Genomic DNA, 22,561 nt, shown 5'->3' on the forward strand with positions numbered 1-22,561 from the left:
CTCCTGCCACCTCGCCGGCTTCCTTCCTCGAGGCCGGCGTCTTCTGCGGCCTCCTGGGCTTACGCGAGCTCGGTGCCAATATCTTGCCGTACTTCTAGGTTTTCATCGGTGCCAGAATGCTCGTACTTAACGCGGTAGGCTACTCCAATGTCGATGTTTTTTGCTGGCATTTACGGCTTCAGAGATCTCGTAACCAGGAGCATCGCCATAACTCTCGCGCGCTATTTTAGCGAGACATCAAGCTATGATGTCGTTGTTGGTATACCTAAAATGTCTGTGGATATCTTTCCGCGTCTTCTGTTCCTTGCATACTTCGCGGCTCTGCTCATCGTCCCGATGGCCGACAATGTGCACAGTTTCCAAATATGTGTTTGGAGACGACGGCTAGACGGGATCCAGCGTTTGCAGGCCGGTTGCCAGAGTTACTTTCGCCGAAGAGGGATCGGGTCCTGTTTATAAGGACCAGAAATCTCCTTTTTATAAAGACGAAGAGTTTCCAGCGAGGATTCAGAACTAGGCTGTGTCTGCACTATGCACGGTCGTTGGTCGCTCACTTCTGGTGTGTGGTTGTTGTCGCAAGGTTGGTTATAAGTCGGAACGGGTTCGCTAAGAATTTGAGTAGAAATCCGGCGTAATTTTTTGATTTCATGAATACAAATTGGCTTGCTTTACCGTGATCTTGGTCGATGTGCGAACCCCATCTGCAACACAAGACGACTGGTCGCGACGTAGCTATGCAGCGGGCTCCACTGCAGTGCGTACTTGCCATGCTAGACCGATCATCGACCTCCGTAAATAGTTCAAGAGCGGAAAGAAATTTCGCACAAATAAAGAGACTGAACGAACCGGCCACTCTGTCCGCAAATATTAAGCAACTACGATGCGAGATAGGCAACTGTGTTCGTCGTGAACATGAAGTTGAATTGCCGCACGACCGCCGCCTAAGCTCAGTTTAACAACTAGTTTAGGATTTCATGGTAGCCTAAGCTGGATTGTCGCACGATAACTCGATTCTAGACACTCTATAGTTACTAACTAGATAGGCTGGTCAGTTTCATTACGAGAGCAATTAGTTAAGAGCTGAAATGACTAGGTGTGAAGTTAAGCAATTGATCAGTAGCGCGCTCGTACCATATTACAAGTACACTACCCTAGCCCGAAGATGATCTGCGATGAGATAAACTGCACCAGTACTGATCAGCACTCGCACGTCCGTCGCAGCTTCCTTATCCGCAGGAAAATTCAAATCAGACCGGGCGGTCACGACACCCACTATCAGCGAGAATTATATTAATCAAAAAATTCAAACTGGAACAACAAACGGGAATGCAAAGGCTCATTCGCTGTCGATTTCCGAGCTTCTCATGATCTGGCAAACGACGCTTCTTCAACTGTAGGGCAAAGTGTTCCAGCTCAGCTACATATCTGACAAGTTCGTCTGAAGTTGTGTACAGTATTATCCACTTGTCTTCAAAAGCCGCCGCTGATTCCGCCCATCCCGCCCATCCCGCCCATCCCGCCAATAGTCCCAAACATCATCCCCTGTTCAGTGCTTGACATTCCGAACGCGGTTTGGTTCCCGGCGCCCGTTCCAGGACCGACGACATATTTCAGATTCTTCACATCCACCACTGTCGCGTGTTTTGGTGAAGAAATTTGCTTGCCACTTGCGATGTCATACTTCCGTCGCGGAGCGGTATACGGATGCGCAAACGGTTCGACGCCGTCCACACGCACCCGTCGCGCATTTGGCTGGCTTCCGCTCTTGCGTGCCTCCGCACATGCTTGTATATATCGAGCCTCCAGCTGCGGATCACCTCTCTTGCTGCTGCTGCTGCTGCTGCTGCTGCTGCTGCTGCTGTTGCTGAGATCGCCTGCAAACTCTCGTTCCGCCTCACAACAAACGCATGTGCAAAATTCAATGCCACGGCTGTCCAATGTGAATGTCTTCTTCCACGCGCGCGCTGCAAATCTCGCGGCATCAGAAACTTCGGAACTCTTGTTTGTGTCTACATGGTTGATCGGCATGCCGGTGAGCAATAAACCTGTAGCCATATATGCAGCCGGATTGAGGAGCATTGTGTGCCATGCGAAATCAATGTCGCAAGGAGGCGAAAGATCCCTTTCGGGCTTGGCGCATACAAGGAATAAGAACTGCAAAAACCTATCTGACGTACGGTTTATTATGCGGGATCGAAACGGCGAACTATAGTATGCCAATGCGTTCATAGTGTCCGTAAACGTTGCGACTTCGTGCACGCCGGCCTCGAGGTCGAGCCCAAACCTGCCCGGGTTGTCGTCATACTTTGCGAACATTTCCCGCACCGCGTACTCGTAATCTTTGGCGAGTGGGGTCCGCAGCCCCATAGTTGTTGAAATTCGGGCTGGGTTCATAATGATCTCGGCAAGTTTCCGTCGCAAGAATTGCGTGCCCTGGCTGCTGTCCAGTGTTAGCCGCGTTGTCACGAAGCTGCGGCCTAACATGAAATTGGGAAATCCGGGAAAGCTGATTTCCCTATTGGCCGCGCCGAAATAGTCCAGAATAGTTCCCCTGCACTTAGTATTAGCGTAGTGTCCCTGCTTGGCTCAATTACCACAGCAGCATACTTCATGAATATACCCTTACAAGACAGTGCCCCAAAGTCTTCCAGGAACTGCAGTGCCGCCAGCCGGTCCTTGGTGATAGGCGACCCGCAATCAGTGCACTTGGTGGTGAACCCGTCTTCAACCCACCCCGTGTGCGACTCATTCCACCAGTCAACCGGAATATCATTCTTTCGGCAAGTACTGCATGTCACGGTCATACTTACAGGATCGGTTTCGTTCTCAAAGTCGCACTCTGTCATACGCAGAAAGTTGCTGCGTGCCTCTGCAGGTGGCACATACTGCAATCGCGGATCGTCACTGTTTTCACCATGATCATTCATGTATCCTATTGCATGGGACTAGAAATATTTCGTCAGTAACCGCGCCCTCATATCGAAAAGTATGCACCATACGATTGCAAGCCAAGGAAATGGCATGGACGCAAATATACCGTTTCTGCAAGTGCGGATACAGTCCTCCCAGTACTCTTGCGGATGCAGCATATGCGCATGCCAGACCATGAGTACGTCAATTGGCAGCAGTGTACCGTAGTCCATCGGGAACTTGGAGCCACCCACGAACCGCAAGCGTACCGAGAATTGACTCTTCGGCAAGGCATCAAACCACCTCCTGTACCGCTCAACCGCGCGCGCAACGTACACCTTCCATCGCAACTCCGGAGCCGTCAGAGCCGCAGATTTCTTGCTCCACGGCATTTCTAGCACTGCGGATGTCGAGAACTTGCTGCTTGATTGGTCGTCTGAGGGCATATCCTTGTCCCAGATCCCAAACAACCCATCGGTGCACTCAATGCTGTCGCGGACATCGCCAAATATGCGCAGTAGCGCGAGATGAGTTGTGTACTCAAACTCCTCAGGGAATATACCTTCCGGGATCTGGCTGAACACCTTGTCGGGGAAGTTGCGGCATGCATACGGCAGTGGCATGTCCGGTGTCTGGATGGCTGCGAGTTGCTTCTTGATGAACGCAATAACCATGTCGCGGTCCGTCGACATTGACGTGCTCGCCATCATGAGCAGTGCGCTCGTCATCACGGTGTTAACGAACAAGGTTGCTTCTGTCATAATGTTTCTATGTAAGATACGAGAGCTGTGCCCTCAGTTACTGCTGGTTCTGCGTATATAGTAGGTGCATGAGAGCGATCTACGATAAGATAGTGCGGCTGAGCTGCCAAGACGAATGCACACTCGCTACGCTTTGGCCTACACGAATTCACTTCTGAAATGACGAATAATCACCGTATATTGACTTGCTCCTGAATCCTGCCTAGAAAAACCCCGTACCGCATCCCCACACACCCGAATCCGAGCTCTGGCTTGCGTTCCCGTCTGCGAAACGCCGTCGCTGCGGTTGGTTCGGATCCACATACTTCGACACGCCCGCACTCGCGGTCAACGTAACGCACCGCACGCGTGCCTTGTTCAGCGCCGTCGTATGCCGTGCCGCTGTTGCGCCGTCTGCGCCAGCTACTGCAGCGGCATAGTATGGATGCTTGTACACGCCCGGCTTCTGCGGCCCAAGGCGGACAATCCCTCGCATCCCCTTGCGCCGCGCGTTCTCGCACGCCATGCCGTAGAACTGATCAATCTTGTCCCCTGCCGAGACGCGGCTGCCATTGCCGTCGCGCAGCTCGCGCGGGGAAAGCCGGGACATAAGTCGTCGCCCCGACGTCAGTGACGCGCCATTTGAGTGTGTAGTAAATTCGCGCTCGGCCTCGCAGAACGCACATGTGCATCCGTCGTATCCTAGCGGGTCGGCGGGAAATTGTTTGCGCCAGACCTTGTCGGCTGCACGCGTCGCGTCGGTTAGCGCAGGACTACCGATACCGTCGTCGTGGTCAATGTACGAGCCTGTTAATACAAGACAAGCCGCCAGATAGGCGGCCGGATTGAGCTGGAATGTGTGCCATGCGAGATCGACGTCAACTGGCGGTGCCAGAGGGCGTAACGAATTTTGCACGAGATACAAAAATTGGATTAGCCGGTCCACCGAGCGATTGATCGTTGCGGATTGAAATGGTGATGCGAGATACGCAAGTGCGTTCATGGCGTTCACAAAGTTGAATTGTCGCACGACAGCCGCCTCCAGCTCGACCGAGAACTGGCTGGTGTTTTCGTCATATGCCGCTAACATGCGTCTTAATGGAATCTGGTGGTCGCGGTGCAGTGGCATCGCAAAGTTCTGCTTGAGCATGCGCTCCTTGTCCTCCACCATCTCGTTGACCCGCGTCCGCAGCGTACTTAAGCCTTCGCCGGGTGCAAGTATCAGCCTTTCCATGCCAAACACTTTACCCATGACCTCATTTGCAAATCCGGGGTATGTCATCATCCGACGTTCGTCTATACCCAAGAAATCCAACAGCGTGCCTCTGTGTACAAGTTAGCCAATGCTATTGTAACTCGCTCAAATCGCACTCACTTCATCGGTATGCCATCGATCGACAGCTTGCGAAAATCCTGTAGCAGTTGTAGTCCCGCCAGTCCGTCCTTTGTGATACTAGCTCCGCATGATGGACATGCAATTTGGAACTCTTGCACCCATCCTGTGTTCTCCGCGGTCCACCATGGCGTTTGTATGTCGCGCCGCCGACAGTGCGGGCACATTATTATCCTGCTGAACTCGGTGTTTTCTTCATCAAAATCGAGCCCAGTCAGCACTTGGAAGTACTTTTCTGCCTCCGCTGGCGGTCCGTAGACCAGTTGCGCATCTGCGCCGTCGTTTTCTGGTTGGATCACATGGCTCTAATCTGTCAGTCTCGTGTTGCTCGTGTGGGTGCAATTAGTCAACTTACGATGGCTAACCACGGCAGTGGCATTGAGCGAAACACGCCCTGTCTCCCGCTGCGCACGCAGTCCTCCCAGTACGCACGCGGATTCAGCATGTGCACATGCCACACCATCAACACGTCTATCGGTGGCAGCGTTCCGAGATCGATCTGGAACGGCTCACCGTTCGTGAACTGAACGCGGGTTTCAAAAATCTTTGCCGGTAAACTGTTGAACCACACGGTATAGCGCTCGACCGCACGCGCGAGATATACGCGCCACCGGGAGTCTGGGTCAGCGATGCTGAACCAGCTCGCAGGGCGTGCCCGCACGCGCGCTTGTAGCTCCGCAAACACGCGCAGCAGCTGCAAGTGTGTTTCGATCTCAAACTCGTCGGGGTATATGTCGGCGGGGAACTGACCAAAAACCTCGTGCGGCATGTTGCGAGAAGCGTATGCTATGGGCATGTCGTTATGCTGGATGTCCCGTAGGTGCTTTGTCAGCGTCGCAACGACGTCGGTGCGCGTGATGCTAATGGGCCGCGCGACCAGTTTTTGGAACGCGGTTTTGAAGACTTCATCGATGAACTCGAAGGCGGCCGACATTGTGAATTTTGCTGCGAGTCGGTGGACGACCAAACTGGAGACGTTGAAGTTGGCGTACGGCTGATCAGCGCGGGGTTATCGATAAGATGAACTCAATCGCACGTTGCTGGCCCTTAATCGCTGCCCCGCGTCCGCGCCGGCCGACTCCCGCCCACAGCTACTTCCTTCGCAGAATCTCATAACATCGGCTGGTGCATATTTTCTTCAGATGAGCTTTATATGCCACGCCTCCAATAGTACTGCTCATATCACCAATCAAGCCCATCTTCTCTTGTCCATCAAGTCACCAACGACCGGATCGCGAACTAGGTCCAAATTTTCTAGGAACGACATTCAATTAAGAGCTTCTTCTGAACAAAACATTGCGTTTGAACACGCAGGCAACAATGGAACCACAACGAGTTCAGTACCATATGTCCACCGACCTGCCCTTCACAAGAAGACCCACTGCCCAACCCCAGACTTGGCCAAAACTTGCTATCCAAAAACAAGCCAAAACACCTTACTTGAAATAAATGTTCAACGCAGCCCGGTTAATGGGAGCCTCATTCATGCTACCACTTCAACCGCCGCCACCATCTGGAATCTTGCCGGACATGGTAAGCGTAATGCACTTTCCAGCCTTATAATCGCGCCAAGTGGAATGCCTCGAATCGTCTTGGTCGTCATTATAAAACGCCAAGTACGGATGCTTCTCCACCGCCTCTCCCTTTGGTCCAGGACATGGCTCGAGTACAACGACGTTTGTCATGCCCTTGCTCTGTGCGATCGAGCAGGCACTGCGATACGTGTCGTCGATATACTTCCCGCGTTTTTTGTTGCGGTCTGTCGACCCGCCGAGCCGTGACATCATCTTCCGACCGAGTGACGTTGACCCCGCGCCATTGGAGATCGTCGTGAATTGCCGCTCGGTCTCGCAAAACACGCACGTACATCCATCATATCCGAGCAGGTCGTTGGGAAACTGTTTACGCCAGAGCTTGCTGGTGTTTTTACCGTGCGCGATGAGCGAGTCAGTGACAACGGAGTCGTCGTGGTCGACGTGTGTACCAAACAGGAAGAGGCAGGTGGCCAGGTACTTTGCGGGGCTGAGTTGAAATGTGTGCCACACGAGGTCGACGTCAACGGGAGGGACGACGCCGGCGCCTTTCATGACTTTGATGAGCTGGAAGAACTGCACGAACCGGGAGAGCGCACGCGTGAGGGTATCATTACAAAATGGCGAGGTAAGGTACGACAGCGCGGTCATGGAATCGACAAACTCGGTCTGCCGTAGCACGGCAGACCGCAGATCCACGCTGAATATGCTCGGGTTGTCAAAATACGCCTGACACATCTTGCGTAGTGGAATCTCAATCATCTTCAGCAGCGGAGCGTCGGGATTCTGTTTGGTAGACTTTGGCATCTTCTCGATGTTGTCGCGGATGTTTCCGCGGATGCTGTACATGCCCTGCCCAGCGAGCAGCTTGAGATCCCAGAACGTGACGTTCCGCCGGACGAAATCGTTGGCTATGCCAAGTAACTTGTGCTCGCCGTCCTTCCCGGCAGCGAAGTAATCCACAAGCGTGCCCTTCATGGGAAGTCTTTTGTCTTGCAGCTGCTGCAGATCATTGAGGAACTTCAGTGCGCCCAAAATGTCCGCGGTGATGATGGTGCCGCACTGAGGACAATACTTTTGAAAATCCTTCTCCGCCCAACCGTGCATGAACGCAGCGCTCCAGTCAACTTCGATGTCCTTCGTGTGGCAGTACAGACACTCGACCGACTGCACGAGACCGAGGTCGTGCAGCGGGTCGAATGCGCCGTGGATGAGTGCTTCAAAGGTGCGGACGGCGTCGTAGGAGGGTTTATACGCGTACCGTCCGTTTTCGCAGGTCAGCACTTTGCTCTGCGAGGATTAGCGTGTTCAACAACAATAAAGTAGAAACATACAATCTGCTCGAACGGAAACGGCATAGTCATGAACATTCCATGATGTCCTGTTCGTAGACAATCCTCCCAGTACGCATTTGGGTGCAGCATATGCGTAAACCAGACCATGAGCACATCGATAGGCGGCAGCATTGCAGCGTCCATAACCACTGGCGCGCCACCAAACAACTTAATCTCGCCGTCAACGTCGAGCGCAGGCAGGGCATTGAACCACTTCGTGTAGCGCGCGACCGCGCGCGCGACGTAGACCATCCAGCGGATCTCCGCCGGCTTGGTGCGCTCGATGCCGCGCATCTCGTCGGTGCGGTCGAACATCTTGGTGATGTCGCCCCGCACGTACGAGTTGTAAATAAGCAGGTAGCCATCGGTGTTGGTCACCGTCTCGCGGAGCTGGCGGAAGAGATGGAGGAGCTGCAGGTGGGTAGTGAGCTCCGCTTCGGAAGGGAAGATACCTTCGGGCACGGCCTTGAACTCGGGTATGGACACGTTCTTGAGCAGGTCTGCGGTCTTCGTGTTGCTGAGTCGTAGCTTCGCCATCTCACCGAGGATGGTCGCACTAAGATCGCTCTCCCTGACGGTCGGCGACCCCAACGGCACAGGCCTGCCAGGTACGCCGTCGCGGCCGAGGCGCGCAAACGCGGCGACGAGCACGTCTTGAACGAACTGGTCGGCGAGAGAGGTGGTTGTCATCGCAAGGGGGGTTGTGGAGGAAGGTGGCTGGAAGGCCAGGCACGACGAGACAATGTGGCGCCGCTGCTAGTCCGCACAGCACCCATGCCGCAGCAGCCGTCCACGGAGTTAACCGTTTAGTCGCGTGCAGTGTACGAACTACCCAGATATACGGCGCGTCGCCCAATTAGGCAATGTAGGGCCTCGCTTGTGTTTGGGGCGACAATGGGCCAGTTCCTGTTTTGGGCGGGGCAGTGTGTACGGGCATTCTACGATCTGTCGGAAGGTGACTTTGCTGCACCTTATCACTCCACGGACACGGTCCAAGGTTCAACAGGCCATCAATGCAGAGCCACGAGCGATTACTAGTTTTGAAGTTCGGAGCGTCAGAGGTACGTAGAGGCACAGAGATAATAGAGGCAGTCGCAGAAGCAGCACCACACCGGACGGCCAGGTCGGCCTTCTCTCAGCGACGGGGATTTGATAATAGTTGGTGATACAGAGCTTACGTACATCATTCCTGTGGAGTCCTTATGACCCCAGTGCACGACCGTGTCCTGAAAATGCGGCAGACCGCGACGGTCCGACGGACGGGAGAATCAGCGGACTTGCGCCCTCGGCCGGCGCGTTGGCGTCGATGCTGGTGTCGATCACGACGCGGTGCTTGGACGCATAGTCATCAGAGACAAACCGCGGCACGAGCCGTGTGAGATTCGCGTTACCAAGCGCGGCCTCGATACGGAGCACGACACCCTGGGGCAGCTTTGCGGGGTTGAGGTAGCCGAGAGCATAGCCGTAGCCGGTGAGCAGACCAAGCAGGTGGCCGAGGAAGGAGGAGCCCGGGAGCAGCAGTGCGACGAGGAGTAGCGTAAGGATCGGTGTGATCCACGTCGGGATCTGAACTGTCGGAGTGAGCGCAATGGTGTGGCGGAAGGAGAACTCCTTCATGGCGAAGTAAGCCATGAGAGTGAAGACCCAGCCGCTAGAGCCGAGCACAGTAGGGGGCTTGGTAAAGAGTATCGGCGCGACGACAGTGTACGCGATGCCAGGGACAATGCTGAATACTGTGAGAGTTAGAGGCAGCTGCATTGGTGTACGGGTAGTAAACTCACGCAGAAGGGCGCCAGCGGTGGCGACAGTGCCTGTGTCCTCCTCGAACGAGGACAGTACCGGGAGCAGCGCAAACATGTTGAAAAGCGCGTGCATGACGTTCTGGTGCACGATTGGGTAGGTGACGAGTCTGTAGAGACCGCCGCCAAGCACGCTTCCCGGCGCGAGCGCGAGGGCAGTCCGTAGACCTGGGAAGACCACGCTGCAGCCGATGGCGAGAAGCACTATCACGAACGAGGTGACGGTGGTGAGGTAAGGGAGCGTCTGGAGGCGTTCGCGGAAGAGTGCGCTGGAGGAGCGCATTTTTATGTGTGGACTGCCGCGAGGGCGCAATGGCGCGGGGAATGGTGGGGCAGGGTTCTCGCGATGGCGGGGCGGGTGTTTTGGTGATGGCGACGGCGACGTGTTGTGGTCGTGCCAGCGCGAACACGTCGCCCCGCGCTTCTTGGATTTCTTCACTCGTATTCTAAACACAGTACTATTACACAACATGGTCTACTCGCTACGGACCACGGCTGCGTACACCGACGCCGCCTCACGCAGCACCGCGCGGATACCCCACCCCCCGACTACCTGCTGCGCGCCCTTGCGCGCCCACCACCACGCCACAAACACGCTCACGCGCTCGTTCGCGGGGCGCTCCACCGGCGGCTCCTGCCGCAGTTCAAACGTCTGCACCCGTCGCAACCGTCGCAGCACCGCGAGCTCGCGCTCGTCCGCGGCGGCGGCGCCGGCGCTGGCCATGTCGAGCTCCAAGCGCCGCAGCCACAGGGTTAGGTACACTGCGCATTTCCACCCCACGAGTACATCCTCGATGCCGCCAGGGGGCAGCTCGCCGTCGCCGTCGTGGGGGAATAGCACATCTGCGGCAAGCTCGGCCTGTGCGACAAGAAACTCGGGCGGCGGCGCGGGAGAGCCGGAGTTTGTCGCGGCCACGGACCGCACTAGATGCGTCGCGGCGGCCTTGAGCGCGTGCACGATTTCGGTGATTTCGTGTGATCGCAGCGCTTCCTCGAGCGGGGAAAGATCGAATGCGAGGCGCGCGAGGTCCCACACCGCGTCTGCCGCACGCACGAGGCATAGCGTCGAGTCAGCCTTCGCCGCGGTTGAGGCCGGCGGGGGACTAGTCATGTCGGGCCGGATGACGTGTCGGAACGATGTGAGCGCGGCGTCGAGCTGCTCTGGACATGGGGGGAAGAGCAGGCCCGCGGAGCGCGCGGCCCAGGAGTCGATGAACAGTGCGGAGGCGAGGACGCGACGCCCGAACGGCGACAGTCGCGTCGGCATGCGTCGCAGGGTCATGTCGATGGCGGCGCGGAAAGTCGGCGGCAGGCTCGGCGTGAGCGGAGCGGTGCCGGCCCATACCGACTCATCGCACGGTAGCGCGATTGCTGCCGGCTCGGCGTTTGCAATCGCGGGCGGGAAGTTGAAGAGCGCGGTGAGGTTGGCGAAGAAGACGTAGATGGCAAAGTAAGTGCGCCGCATGGCTTCCAGCTTGATCCAGTCGCCGTCCTCGGCCGGAACAAGGGTAATCGGGGGTCGCGGAGGCCGCCGCAGGAGCTCGTGACGCAGTCCACATGCGAGGTTGGCAAGGAAGGACTTGACAGAGCAGGCAAACTCGAGGCCGCGGGGATCGCCGGACCAGGCGGCGAAGGCGGTATTGAGGAGCACTGTCTGAGCGACCCAGAGCGGGGCCGTGCGGGAGGAGAAGCCGTCGGTGTCAATGCGGGCGTTGACCATGGTCTTGGAGGCGACATGGAGACGGGAGGCGAGGGTCTTGTTGGCGGAGAGTGCACCGAGAGAGAGAACGGCGAGGAGGAGGGGGCGCGGAGCGGTGTGGGGGGCGAATGTCGGGAGGTGGAGGAAGGGGTGGAAGGGGTGGTGGGCCAAGAAGTACGCGGCGAGGTGGAGCTCGAGACTGGCGTCTGGAGGGAGCGCGACGTCGGCCAGGAGGGTGCCCGAGGGATCCTGGGCGAGGAGAGCGTCGCGCATGACGGCACGCAGGGAGGGCGGGGGAGGTTCGACATCGGGGGCGGGGTGGTGGTGGTGGTGGATGGTGTGGGAGTGGGAGTGGTGATGATGGTGGTGGATAGGCGGTGGATGGGGGAGTTGGGGGGGCGCAGAAGGCGAGGGTGGTGCCGGAGGGGGGCGACTTGGCTCGCGGTCCTCGGGATCGTCGTGGCCGTCCACATCCTCCTCCTCTTCGTCGTCGTCCTCATCCTCGTCATCGTCGTCCTCAGCAGCAGCGTCATCGACGGAGGGCTGCGGGGAGACGCTGCGGCGGGAGTGCACACCACTGTGGTCGCCGCCGGTGTGGGACGCAGGAAGTGCGGAGGCCCGCGGGTGGGGATGGCCGTGGCCGAGCCGGGTCATGAGCATCGCGGCGGAGATGTCGGCGCTGTTCTCATCGGGCTCGGTCTTCGGCGCGAATGCGGAGCTGGACGCGGGAGTGGCAACAGCGACGCCAGCGGCAGCACTCGTGGTCACAGAGGACGAGGCCGCCGCGACCTTTGCATGGACTGTCCGGACATGACGGAGAAGCAGGTCGCGGCGGACAAAGGTGCTGCGGCAGCGGTCGCACTTGAAGGGACGCTCCTTTGTGTGGGAGCGCTCGTGGCGGTTCTTGTGCTCTGAGCGGGAGAAGGCGCGCGCGCAGAAAGAGCACTTGTACCTGCGGTCGTTTGCGCGGGGCCCGGAGGTGGCGGTGGAGGTGGTTGTTGTTGTGGTTGTGGTAGTGGTCGTCGAAGTGCTGGAGGGGGTCGTGGTGACGGGGGTAGTCGTCGGTGGGGTCGTCGTGGCGTCGGCGGAGGCAGCCGTGGCGGCAGAGGTGGCCACTGGGGCGGCGGGGGGTGCAGGTGCAGGGCGTGAAGGCGTGGGCGGTGCTGGGGGGAGTGCCGGGGGGGAGCGCGGAAGGGGGTGGGTCTGGGAGGGGGCACGCTGGCGGCGCGGGGGGCCGGGAGAGCGGGCGGGGTCGGGCGGCGGCTCGCGGCGGGCGGTCGTTGGCGGGGCGAGGGCGATGACGGACTGCATTGCACTCATCGCGTCCGACGCAGCCATCTTCTCTGCTTTGGCTTTCGTCTTCGTCGGCGGACTGGCGGCGGCGAGAAACAAAGGAGCGCTGCCCACGAACACCATACCGCCCCGCCCGGTCCGCCCCGCGCCGCCCCGCGCTCCCCCCGCACTTTGCTGGGGCCGTCCGCACCCTGCGCCGCCACGACATCCCCGCCTTTTCTTCCGTACCATCTTACCCAGAATACTGTCAATGCGGGGCCCCACGTGACGCGGTGCGGGGTTGGCCACGTGACCGTCGGCTGTGCGCTCGGATTCCTCGCTCTATTACCATACACAATTACTACTATTATATCGCTCTCACTTTACATGATCACTCCCCCTTTACATCAACGCAACCGCCGCGAGCATTAGGCCCAGCAGGCCGGACGCAGCCGTCAGCGAGCCAGCCGCGCCGGACGAGCTCGTGGTGGTCGCGGTGGCAGAAGCCGAGGACGACGCCGAGCCCGACGAGGATGCAGCCGACGCCGAGGACGCGGCGGACGACGCGGACGACGCAGTGGCAGAGGCAGAGCTGGATGCAGACGAGGTAGTCGCAGACGCAGCCGACGCAGCCGACGCGGACGACGAAGACGACCAAGCCTCTGCCCAGACAGAAGAAATCGCGGGGAGAATGGACTGGCCGTTGCGGTTGACGGCGTCCACATCGGGTGCGGCGATCGGGATCAGGTAGTCGTTGTAGTAGCCTGCAACTGACTCGTTGTTGTACACACCGGTGACGTCGATCGAGGAAAGCGCAATCGACGTGTCGTTGGCAACAAGAGAGAACACATTCGCGTCAGCGTCGCCACGGCCCAAGTGAGGCAGATCCCAGTTGGCCTCGACGGTCGCAATCTCGGAGTAATGGGTGTAGACGGTGTCGTCAGTGGTGCCCTGCAGGCTGGCAGAAATGACGTCTCCGAGAAGGAGCGCCCAGACCTTGTTCTGGATCGTGTAGGTCTCGTTCTCGTCGAAGGTTAAGAGAACCAGTGTGTTGGACATGAACTTGGTGTTGTTCAACAAAGGCTCGAGGAAGGTGCGCGACCACGAGCCGGAAACATCGATGGTGGTGTCGTGGCCGTCGTTGGTCATGTTGGGCGTGATGAACGCCCACTGGGGAAGCGTGCCGGCCTCGAGATCGTCGTAGAATGACGTGAAGTTCTTGATGTTGTCGAGACGCGTCTGATTGTTGGCGATGCTGTCGTAGATAACGAGCGGGTTGTGCTTACGCACGTAGTCGTTGGCGAATGTTTCCTGGTTCGAGTAGTTGAAGCCCTCGAAGCCCGCGTACGGCTGGTGCTCCTGGTACTCCGCCCACGAGATGTTCTTGGACTCCAGCAGGTCCACGATGTTGGACACGTTAGACGGGACGCGGAAGAAGTTGTCGCTGTTCATGCCGAAGTAGTCGCCACCGACGGCAGCGACGTAATTAGGCTCAGACGGATGAGTGAGCGACAGGTAGTTCGTCAGCTTGATGCCGTACTGTGCGAGCCACTCGAGGTCGGCCTGAGTGTTGGCAGCATCGTAGTCCTTGTTCACATTATTAGCCTGTTCTACGCGCTCTACCGGGCGTACATACAGTGTTCTCGAGCCAGATCACAAAGAAGTGGTCGAACACCTTGCCGGTCACAGTCGAGGTCTCCTCGCCGACAACAGCCGTGGCAGCTGCGGCCTCGATCTCGGTGAGCGTGGGCTCGATGGTCGAGAAGGTCGGCGTCAAGTTAACCGACGACGACGAGGCGGCCGACACGACAACGGACGACGCGAGAGCGCCGAGCGCAGCGGCAAAGGTCTTGGAGAACAGCATGGCGGAGAACGGACAAGAGAGTCTGAGAGTGGTGGCCGGCGTGTGTTTGTGCCGTGACGCGGGCGACAGTGCACTTTTATACAGCGCGTTGAGCGCGTCCGGCGGGCGCGACAGATGCCAACGACACCCGGTTCGTGAGCCACGCGCAGACCGGCGACGCACACGTGCGACCAGCAGGCGACGAGAGACCAGGACTCAGCAGCGAGAGGGGCGCAAAACCTTTTCTGCCGGGGGTATCGCGCTTCTGCGCAATCGGGGTTTTCCACCGCACGGGTCCAGTGCGCGTAAGAGAGCGACTGCGACGGACTAGTCGGCCGCCTACGGCAATTCTTCTTGGCGCGACGGATATCAGTATGGGTATCGCCAGTGGTATGACAGAAGAGGCGGAGATTGAGTATCGTCGTTGTGCGCTGCGCATGATTCCCTAAGCGGACGCAACACCACTCTGCACTAGCGCCAGTCGTCGACCCGACCCCACGCGGGCCGCCTTCGCGAGCGCTTGTTGCTACGATGCTACTGCCATGACGGCTCATATCTCCTTGCCACCGCGGGCTTACACCTGCTACAGTTCATCACTCGCGACATCCTGCGCGAAATCTGCACAATCTCGCAATACGATCACACAACCTTAACCACCGTGTTACTGGGACACACTCAAGCTCAGCCGAACACCACACGCGCGGCTGGCGTCTACCGCGCCTGCCGTACGCTGCTTGCTAATAGCTGGCACGTAAATCCACCGCGCGACGGCGCACGCGCTCATGCCGAAACTGGCAGGTGCGCGAACCCGGGCATGTGCCAATCCACCACCAATCAGCGACGCAGGAATCGAGGTGTGGTCAGCAGGGGCCCTGTCAGGCGCGCGTGCGCGGGTCGCAACGCACGGCGCGGGTAAATTGCACCGTTAGTTGATTTGGAGGCGCGGCGGCGGCACTCGTCGCCGAGGGGCTCGCGATGGCGACGCGCGCGCGGCGGACGAGTGCTGTGTTGACACACGCACACGTGCGCAGCGCCTCTCCACCCACGTGTGGTCGTCTTCACCGCCAACACGTCTCGCGGCGGAAGCCGCTGCTGCGAGGCAAGACCTGCCCGGAGGTCGCTTTCCAGCGTGGCCAATGGCCCACCTGCGGTGCCGCCAAGATACCCAAGACCCCTAAGCTCATGCTGCGAGGCCTTGTCGCGCGCGGCCGCTCGGCGGCTCTCGGCAGCGCCCTGATTCCTGCTTCTGTTGTCCTCTGCCCTCTTCTGGTCGCTCCGCCGTCCTCTGATTCTAGACCATCATCCTCTCTCCTGACAGGCCTGCCGTGGTCTCGCCCGGTCGTGTGACGGTCTTAAGTACATACTCACCTCCCCCCTACTCCTGCGATGCCTCCGAACCCCTCTACGAGCACACGGTACGCGATGCTGCCCACGACAGACCTCCAACATGCTGTCGACTCGATTGACTCCTCCGACGCCAATGCCGAAAAGGGCGCTGTTGACGAGGAGACGCAGTCCTTCTGGCACCGCCAGATGTACCGCATCGTGACCGCCTTCTCTCTCCTCGTCGTATTCGCCATTGCCCTGGGCATGGGCGTCGGTCTACGCGGCAGCAGCGCCGACGCAACCACCACCACAACCACTACGGCCTCCTCAACGGCCACGGCCACCGCCGCTACCGCCACCGCGACCGAAACCCTCGTCGCCACGTCTCTCGAGTCATGGCGCCTCGACACCGCGTCAGAGTACTCCATCGACATGAACTGGGATTCTGCCGCCGCGCCACAAACGCGTTACTACAACCTCACCGTGTCCGAGCTCGAGGGTGCGCCGGACGGCTTCCTCCGCAACATGACCGTCATCAACGGCAAGTTCCCTGGCCCCCTCATCGAGGCTAACGAAGGCGACACTCTGGTAATCACTGTCATCAACAATGGCTCCACCCCCACCACCATGCATTGGCACGGTCTTTTCCAGAACGGCACAAACTACATGGATGGCGTGTCATACATCACCCAGTGTGTCATCCCCGTCGGCGAGTCCTTTGTCTACAACTTCACTCTGAATGACCAGTATGGCACGTACTGGTACCATTCCCACTACAAGACGCAGTACTCGGACGGTGTCGTCGGTCCGCTCATTATCCACTCCTCTGAAGAGGATGATCTCGTGAAGGACATGTACGATTACGATCAGATCGTGCTTATCGGCGACTGGTACCATGCCGTCGCGGAGACCTACATGGCTGACTACCTCGCCTCCGGCAACGAGAACGTCGAGCCCGTCCCCGACAATGGCCTTATCAACGGCGCCAGCCGCTTCCTCTGCGACAAGACCCCAGATGACACCTGCTACGACGACGAGGCCCGCAACGCCGTCTTCCACGTGGAGGTCGACAAGACCTACCGCTTCCGTGTCATCAATGTCGGTTCGTTTGCCGAAATCGACTGGTCAATCGACGGCCATAACCTCACACTCATTGAGGGCGATGGTACCATTACCGTTCCCTATGACTATCACAAGGTCCGCGTTGGTGTCGCGCAGCGTTACTCAATGCTCGTGCACACCAACGTGTCCACTGACGACGGCCTCTTCTGGATGCGTGCCGAGCTCAATCAGTACTGCTTCGCGACCACCAACAGCGTGCTCAACTCTAGCGTGCGTGGCGTCGTTGTGTACTCCACCTCTCTCTACGCATATACTGTCGGTACATTGTCCAAGGATCTCGCGCCCGTCACTGAGGCTTGGGACGACGTCGCTGCGAATGTCCTCTGCCTCGGTCTTAACGACACTATCATCGAGCCTATGGTCGTGCAGGCCGCGCCGGCCGCGTCTAAGTTCTACCGGCTCGACTCTTCCTTTCAGATCAAAGACTATGCCATCGATCTCGGCTATATCAATAACACAAACTATAAACCCCTTTCGTCCGCGACACTCTACGAGGCTTACAACATGCTCTCGCCTGATGCCTATGCGAACGTCACCGACAGCAACTCCTCAACCCTGCTCTCCACCTCCGGTGTGCTTCCCACCGGCACTTTCGGAGGCAACAAGTACCAGTACGTCGTGAATATCCCCGACTACGCCGTCGTCGACGTGCTGATCAACAACCTCGACGACGGTGCACATCCGTTCCATCTCCACGGGTATAAGTTCTGGGTCATGGGCTGGGGCTCTGGCAATTTCAAGTACGACACCTACTCGGACCTCAACGCCACGAACCCCATGCGGCGTGACACCGTCGTCGTTCGTGCCTACGGCTGGACCATCATACGCTTCATCGCCGACAATCCAGGCATCTGGCCCTTCCACTGCCACATCACGTGGCATCTCGAGGCTGGTTTGCTCATGCAATTCGAGATCCTGCCGAGTGCGATCGCGGAGTTTGACCCGCCAGAGGCATGGGCCCAGTTGTGCGCCGCCTCCAGCTCGTGATTTTAATGGGTTAATGTATAATATAGAAGACTTGTATTTCTGGGCGTTTGAGAGCCAAGTTGGCGGTTAAGCTGCTAAGCAAGGGCCAAGGCTTGGTAGCTAGGCGGCGAAGAGCCGCGGAGAGTGCGGCGTGCGGCTGCGCACGGGGACAGGGGTTCAAGGTGCGTTGACGTCAGGGGCGCAGACCTAGCATTAAGACCCCGGTCTTCCTAAGCTCCTTCGTCTCGGCGATTTGCTCACGAGATCCCGAGCACTCCACCACCCGCCATGGAGTTCCCACCCGTACAATGTTGTGACTCCCCGGCATCTTCCAGCGCCATGTCCGCAGAGACCTCGGCTTCTTCTCTCGACGCCACCGACGCGAGTGCCCCTGACGGACCCGGATCGACAGCGCCGTACGACGCAATTTGCATAGGCTTTGGCCCCGCGGGCCTCGCGATCGCCGTCGCGCTTGCAGATGCAGTTGAAGCTCGTCGTACAAGCACCGGCGTCACGGTGCACATGCCCCGTGTGCTCTTCCTCGAGCAGCAACGCGCGTTCGCGTGGCACGCAGGCATGATGTTGCCAGGGGCACGCATGCAGGTGTCGTTTGTGAAGGATTTTGCGACACTCCGCAATCCGCGATCGCAGTTCACTTTTCTCAACTACCTCCGCGTACAGGGACGCCTGCTCGATTTTGTGAACCAGGCAACGTTTTACCCACTACGGGAGGAGTATCAGGGCTACATGCGCTGGTGCGCGACACAGATTGATCCTGCCACAGTACGGTATGGTGAGCGGGGAGAGGAAGTGCGGTTTGATGGCGAGGAGCAGGGCATGTTTACGGTGATCTCTGTTTGTGACAGCGGTGCGCGCGTTGTGCGACGCGCGCGGAATGTGATCATCTGCGTCGGCGGACGCCCGCGGATGCCAACCTGTTTGCCGGCGCCAAGTCGCCTTGCGCGCATCGCACAGCCAACACCGCCAGAATCACTGCAATTCCCGCAAATCATTCACTCTTCCCAGATCCGAGATTTTCTCGACACGATCAGATTACTTTCCCAGTCCGTCGCGCCGCCGCTGCGCCGTCTGCGTGTCGCGGTGCTAGGGGCTGGCCAGTCGGCCGCCGAGATCGCTAGTCACCTGCACGACATCCTCCCGCGCGGCGCGCGTGTGGATATGATTTTCCCGACTCGCGCACTACGACCGTCGGATGATTCGCCGTTTGTCAATGAGATTTTCAATCCAGAGGCCGTGGATGAGGTGTTTGCACTGGATCCTGTGTCGCGCGCGAAGGTTATCGCCGACGATCGGGGGACAAACTACGCTGTCGTACGGATGCAGCTGATTGAGCATTTGTACGCGTTATTATACGCGCAGAAGTTACATTCCTCGAGCGGCAGCCAGGAGAATGATGATGCTATTCGATTGCGCATGATGCCTTGCCGAAAGTTGGTCGGCGCTCAGGAAGATATCGCGCGCGATGTAGTGAAGCTTGTGCTGCTCGACACAGAGAGGGACGTGATTCTGCACGACGAACAACCCGAATACCATGTTCTCATCGCCGCGACTGGATACGATCGCACTAGCGCATGCGCAAAGCTGTTACAGCCGTTGCAGAAATACATGCCAAACGGTCGAGTCGAAGTCGATCGGTGGTACCAGCTTCGTCTTGACATCAGTCCGAAGGTGTGGATACAGGGTGCATGCGAGGAGACGCACGGGCTGAGTGATTCTCTGCTATCGATCATGGCGGTACGCGGACAGCAGATCGTCGAGCGCGTGTTTCCGTTCACCTCGGAGCAGTGTCCGCGGGGGATGTAGTAATCGGCCAGATTACCTTCTAGCTACTTGCTGATCCGGCTTTGCCATATCTGGGTAGAATTATTTCGTATATATTAAAAGTTAGTGCGTTTATTTCCTATGTATCATTTCTACGCAAGACCGAAATTGCGCAGGCCCCGTAGGCGCAGCGCAGGACCAAAGCGGTACATTACGAACGGCAAGGGCAGCAGACCCACACCGATGAAGCCGAGGAGGGAGCTTGCCCAGCCTATGCCCAAGTTCTGGTACACTGTAGTAGGATTAGTCTGTGTTAAGAACACAGGGTGATGGTGACGTACTCGTGTTGATGAACAGAGGGAATGCAGCCGCAACGGTGTACCGCGCTAGATTGTTCGCTGCGAGTGCAGACGCGCCGAGAAGGTGGCCGTAGCAGTCGACCATATAGGTCGCAATCGAGAACTGCGTTTGGTTAACCGCGCACTGCGCCTCTGATAACAGACAAAAACATACGAATAACAGAGTCAAAGAGCAGCCGAATGGGATTCCAGCGAGTGCGGGTACGATCCACGGGACGCTAGGCCGCGCTGTCCAGCCAACCCAAAACAGCGAGATTGGCAGCAAAAACGAGCCCACAAACGCACAATACAGCCGCAATTCCGCGCGCGGCTGTTCTCCCGGTGCACATGCGGCTGCAGCGGGGAAGTACCAGTGTATCTCGATCAGGTAGGATACTACCACCGAGAGTAAAATGCCGACACCGATGGCAATGAACACGAGGCCAGCGTCACCGATGGAGAAGCCATAGACGTTCATAAAAATGTATGGCAGTGCTTCAAAGAAGCCGAGAAGGACCGCGAAGACGAATGAGGCATAGAGTGACAGCGAGCCGACGATCGCGTCAGTGAAGAGCATTCGCATCGGACGCGTGAGTGTGATCGTCGCGACCATCTTTAATGCGATTCCGAGAGGCGGCGTTGCGGGTAATGGAAGGCCACGAGCCTTGGCGCGACGTTTGAGAATAACTGGTTTGTATGACTCCCTGATAAGCATAATTGGAATCAGCACCGCGCCGCAGATCATTAGATAGAGCCACATCGTCCACTGCCAGTTTTTTCGCGTTGCGATCCAGCCGCCGGCAACGGGTCCAAGCGTTGGGCCGGCAAACGGACCTGTTGCGCAAAAAAATGCAAGCGCGAGACCGCGATCGCGCGGGACGAACACGTCGGCGATGGTGCCCGCCGAGACGGCAAGTACCGGCGAGCCCATCAGGCCGCAGAGAAAGCGGCATACAAGGTGGCCGCCAAAGGTAGGCGAGAGTGCGGTGCCGACCGCAAAACACATTGCAAGCGGGAGCGTGACGATGTAGACTGTGCGACGACCGTAGAGTTCGGAGATCGGTGCGCCGAGGGTTGGGCCTAGGGCGAGGCCGAGGAGATAGAGCGTGACGGTGAGATACGACGGGACTTCGCCGACGTTGTACTTTTGCATTATTTGAGGGACGCCACCGATGATCACGGACGTGCCGAAGGTGCTGCGCTCTGTTAGTCATTATTCCGTATATGACCAGAAATGGCGACTTACACAGTGAAGCACAGTAGTCCAACGGTGTTCAGGAGTAGTAGTTTCTTCCGCAAAGGCCAGCCTTGTGGATCATCTGGATCGTCTGGTCCATCCCAGTCCAGCACTACCGCGTCCTTCTCGTTGGATGTAGCGTCCGGCGCAGCTCGCTCCACAACTTCGCCGTCGATAACAAGGCCGGCGGCAAGGTCGACTTCTGACTCCAACTTCTCGATATCGCGTGTTTCATCCAACGTGCGTGATGATTCTGTGGGCATGTCGAGGGTTTGCAATACAGAATGACAGGACTCAGAGCTGCATGGAAGGTATCGATATCAGAGGGAATCACGTCAATAAGAGTAACTCTCGTTGGGACCACATTTCCGAGCATGGTCGAGCAATCGCACGAATCTATGATGATTCAACAATACATGACCGTGCCGAGGTTCGCTCAGGCTGGAGGGTATCGCGCGCGACGACGTTGTGAGGGGCCTAAGCGGTGTTGAATAATCAGTTTGTCGCATGAAAATTAAGACTGTGCAACCCAAGTACTGGGGATGGGCTCAACATCCAGAAACGTGATTATAAAAGAAATGTTGAGCGGTGGGATGTAGCAGTGTCTGTAGTATCCGGTGCTCGTCGTTTGCTAGCGGTGAGGAGGAAGGATATGTGATTCCGTAGTCAATAGAGAAGCACTGCGCTATCAGCGCGTAGCACATTCTGCAAGATAATCAGCAAGTCAGATCATTACATCGTCGCTATGCGTATACACGCTTATTACATGCTCTCAGTATACTTCGACCATGTTAGCTCTCACGATGATATAGTGAAGAAGGATGAAGAGGAGGAGATGACAGTGGTGGTGTTCTCAAGTGCTGAGAAGTGCCCAACTCTACGTGGTTATCACCATAAATGTCTCACAGTTTCTCAGTTGAAGCTTTCAATATCGTGATATTATATGCATAGCAACGGAGTTGAACGGAACCAGTCCACACAGTTCATTGTTACAGGAGAGGAGGCTCTTTCGAACGCAAAAACTGAAAGTTAACTAGCCCTGCTCCTTTGAGCCTAGAGTACTGCGATGGGTAACAAGCGCTATTATTTCCACATCTTTTTGATTTTGAATCTGCAAACTTCACCGGTAGGATGGAGAAAGCTTGTGAAGCAACCATGCATATTTATCGGACTGGAGAATCATCGCATCAATTGTTGTGCCGACTGATTACCGAGTCTGATTTCTCACGTGAATGTGCAATGATGTCATCGCTAACTCAGACAATTCA

General features: G+C 57.6%; 10 protein-coding genes across 10 annotated transcripts; 3 read left to right on the plus strand and 7 right to left on the minus strand.

Annotated features, from left to right (window-relative positions):
- Positions 1-1,285: 1,285 nt before the first annotated feature.
- Positions 1,286-3,792, minus strand: V1518DRAFT_432881 (uncharacterized protein). Its single transcript, XM_066906215.1, has 3 exons — positions 3,000-3,792; positions 2,608-2,945; positions 1,286-2,551 (listed from the first exon to the last, which is right to left on the minus strand). Exons 1-3 carry the CDS (start codon positions 3,669-3,671, stop codon positions 1,471-1,473), a joined length of 2,091 nt encoding a protein of 696 aa, XP_066759686.1. The 5' UTR covers positions 3,672-3,792; the 3' UTR covers positions 1,286-1,470.
- Positions 3,793-3,823: 31 nt separating this feature from the next.
- Positions 3,824-5,404, minus strand: V1518DRAFT_415602 (uncharacterized protein). Its single transcript, XM_066903852.1, has 2 exons — positions 5,026-5,404; positions 3,824-4,975 (listed from the first exon to the last, which is right to left on the minus strand). The coding sequence occupies exons 1-2, from the start codon at positions 5,208-5,210 to the stop codon at positions 3,874-3,876; spliced, it is 1,287 nt and encodes a 428-aa protein (XP_066759687.1). The 5' UTR covers positions 5,211-5,404; the 3' UTR covers positions 3,824-3,873.
- Positions 5,405-6,294: 890 nt separating this feature from the next.
- Positions 6,295-8,840, minus strand: V1518DRAFT_432883 (uncharacterized protein). The gene is made up of 2 exons (XM_066906216.1): positions 7,910-8,840; positions 6,295-7,865 (listed from the first exon to the last, which is right to left on the minus strand). Exons 1-2 carry the CDS (start codon positions 8,597-8,599, stop codon positions 6,540-6,542), a joined length of 2,016 nt encoding a protein of 671 aa, XP_066759688.1. The 5' UTR covers positions 8,600-8,840; the 3' UTR covers positions 6,295-6,539.
- On the minus strand, positions 8,841-10,105 carry V1518DRAFT_415606 (uncharacterized protein). The gene is made up of 2 exons (XM_066903853.1): positions 9,691-10,105; positions 8,841-9,642 (listed from the first exon to the last, which is right to left on the minus strand). Exons 1-2 carry the CDS (start codon positions 9,989-9,991, stop codon positions 9,110-9,112), a joined length of 834 nt encoding a protein of 277 aa, XP_066759689.1. The 5' UTR covers positions 9,992-10,105; the 3' UTR covers positions 8,841-9,109.
- Positions 10,106-10,130: 25 nt separating this feature from the next.
- Positions 10,131-11,690, minus strand: V1518DRAFT_415608 (uncharacterized protein). Its single transcript, XM_066903854.1, has one exon. The coding sequence runs from the start codon at positions 11,678-11,680 to the stop codon at positions 10,184-10,186; it is 1,497 nt and encodes a 498-aa protein (XP_066759690.1). The 5' UTR covers positions 11,681-11,690; the 3' UTR covers positions 10,131-10,183.
- Positions 11,691-12,776, plus strand: V1518DRAFT_415609 (uncharacterized protein). Its single transcript, XM_066903855.1, has one exon. It carries the CDS (start codon positions 11,765-11,767, stop codon positions 12,320-12,322), a length of 558 nt encoding a protein of 185 aa, XP_066759691.1. The 5' UTR covers positions 11,691-11,764; the 3' UTR covers positions 12,323-12,776.
- Positions 12,777-13,081: 305 nt separating this feature from the next.
- On the minus strand, positions 13,082-14,543 carry V1518DRAFT_426985 (putative acid phosphatase; the record flags this gene model as incomplete). The annotated part of the gene is made up of 2 exons (XM_066906013.1): positions 13,082-14,266; positions 14,316-14,543. The coding sequence occupies 2 exons, from the start codon at positions 14,541-14,543 to the stop codon at positions 13,082-13,084; spliced, it is 1,413 nt and encodes a 470-aa protein (XP_066759692.1).
- A 974-nt stretch (positions 14,544-15,517) lies between these two features.
- Positions 15,518-18,155, plus strand: V1518DRAFT_415616 (Cupredoxin). Its single transcript, XM_066903856.1, has one exon. It carries the CDS (start codon positions 15,909-15,911, stop codon positions 17,955-17,957), a length of 2,049 nt encoding a protein of 682 aa, XP_066759693.1. The 5' UTR covers positions 15,518-15,908; the 3' UTR covers positions 17,958-18,155.
- V1518DRAFT_415617 (L-lysine 6-monooxygenase (NADPH-requiring)-domain-containing protein) lies at positions 18,156-19,879 on the plus strand. Its single transcript, XM_066903857.1, has one exon. It carries the CDS (start codon positions 18,225-18,227, stop codon positions 19,758-19,760), a length of 1,536 nt encoding a protein of 511 aa, XP_066759694.1. The 5' UTR covers positions 18,156-18,224; the 3' UTR covers positions 19,761-19,879.
- On the minus strand, positions 19,779-21,990 carry V1518DRAFT_248686 (major facilitator superfamily domain-containing protein). The gene is made up of 4 exons (XM_066900994.1): positions 21,303-21,990; positions 20,232-21,252; positions 20,060-20,180; positions 19,779-20,010 (listed from the first exon to the last, which is right to left on the minus strand). Exons 1-4 carry the CDS (start codon positions 21,554-21,556, stop codon positions 19,871-19,873), a joined length of 1,536 nt encoding a protein of 511 aa, XP_066759695.1. The 5' UTR covers positions 21,557-21,990; the 3' UTR covers positions 19,779-19,870.
- Positions 21,991-22,561: the final 571 nt, after the last annotated feature.

The sequence above is a fragment of the Limtongia smithiae genome, assembly GCF_038497785.1.
Source record: "Limtongia smithiae strain NRRL Y-17922 unplaced genomic scaffold V1518scaffold_5, whole genome shotgun sequence".
Taxonomy (NCBI): domain Eukaryota; kingdom Fungi; phylum Ascomycota; class Lipomycetes; order Lipomycetales; family Lipomycetaceae; genus Limtongia; species Limtongia smithiae.

What these genes read in the sequence shown, in the direction of transcription:
- V1518DRAFT_415602 (XM_066903852.1), bottom strand. Translation starts at nt 5,210, where the DNA reads ATGTGCCCGCACTGTCGGCGGCGCGACATACAAACGCCATGGTGGACC. An exon ending in ATCGATGGCATACCGATGAA is followed by an intron (nt 4,976 to 5,025) that starts GTGAGTGCGATT and finishes ACTTGTACACAG; the next exon opens with AGGCACGCTGTTGGATTTCT.
- V1518DRAFT_248686 (XM_066900994.1), bottom strand. Translation starts at nt 21,556, where the DNA reads ATGCCCACAGAATCATCACGCACGTTGGATGAAACACGCGATATCGAG. An exon ending in GGACTACTGTGCTTCACTGT is followed by an intron (nt 21,253 to 21,302) that starts GTAAGTCGCCAT and finishes AACAGAGCGCAG; the next exon opens with CACCTTCGGCACGTCCGTGA. An exon ending in GCTCTTTGACTCTGTTATTC is followed by an intron (nt 20,181 to 20,231) that starts GTATGTTTTTGT and finishes AACCAAACGCAG; the next exon opens with TTCTCGATTGCGACCTATAT.
- V1518DRAFT_432883 (XM_066906216.1), bottom strand. Translation starts at nt 8,599, where the DNA reads ATGACAACCACCTCTCTCGCCGACCAGTTCGTTCAAGACGTGCTCGTC. An exon ending in CGTTTCCGTTCGAGCAGATT is followed by an intron (nt 7,866 to 7,909) that starts GTATGTTTCTAC and finishes TAATCCTCGCAG; the next exon opens with AGCAAAGTGCTGACCTGCGA.
- V1518DRAFT_415617 (XM_066903857.1), top strand. Translation starts at nt 18,225, where the DNA reads ATGGAGTTCCCACCCGTACAATGTTGTGACTCCCCGGCATCTTCCAGC.
- V1518DRAFT_432881 (XM_066906215.1), bottom strand. Translation starts at nt 3,671, where the DNA reads ATGACAGAAGCAACCTTGTTCGTTAACACCGTGATGACGAGCGCACTG. An exon ending in CATTTCCTTGGCTTGCAATC is followed by an intron (nt 2,946 to 2,999) that starts GTATGGTGCATA and finishes AAATATTTCTAG; the next exon opens with TCCCATGCAATAGGATACAT. An exon ending in TGTAAGGGTATATTCATGAA is followed by an intron (nt 2,552 to 2,607) that starts GTATGCTGCTGT and finishes TACTAAGTGCAG; the next exon opens with GGGAACTATTCTGGACTATT.
- V1518DRAFT_415608 (XM_066903854.1), bottom strand. Translation starts at nt 11,680, where the DNA reads ATGCGCGACGCTCTCCTCGCCCAGGATCCCTCGGGCACCCTCCTGGCC.
- V1518DRAFT_415609 (XM_066903855.1), top strand. Translation starts at nt 11,765, where the DNA reads ATGATGGTGGTGGATAGGCGGTGGATGGGGGAGTTGGGGGGGCGCAGA.
- V1518DRAFT_415616 (XM_066903856.1), top strand. Translation starts at nt 15,909, where the DNA reads ATGCCTCCGAACCCCTCTACGAGCACACGGTACGCGATGCTGCCCACG.
- V1518DRAFT_415606 (XM_066903853.1), bottom strand. Translation starts at nt 9,991, where the DNA reads ATGCGCTCCTCCAGCGCACTCTTCCGCGAACGCCTCCAGACGCTCCCT. An exon ending in CACCGCTGGCGCCCTTCTGC is followed by an intron (nt 9,643 to 9,690) that starts GTGAGTTTACTA and finishes TAACTCTCACAG; the next exon opens with TATTCAGCATTGTCCCTGGC.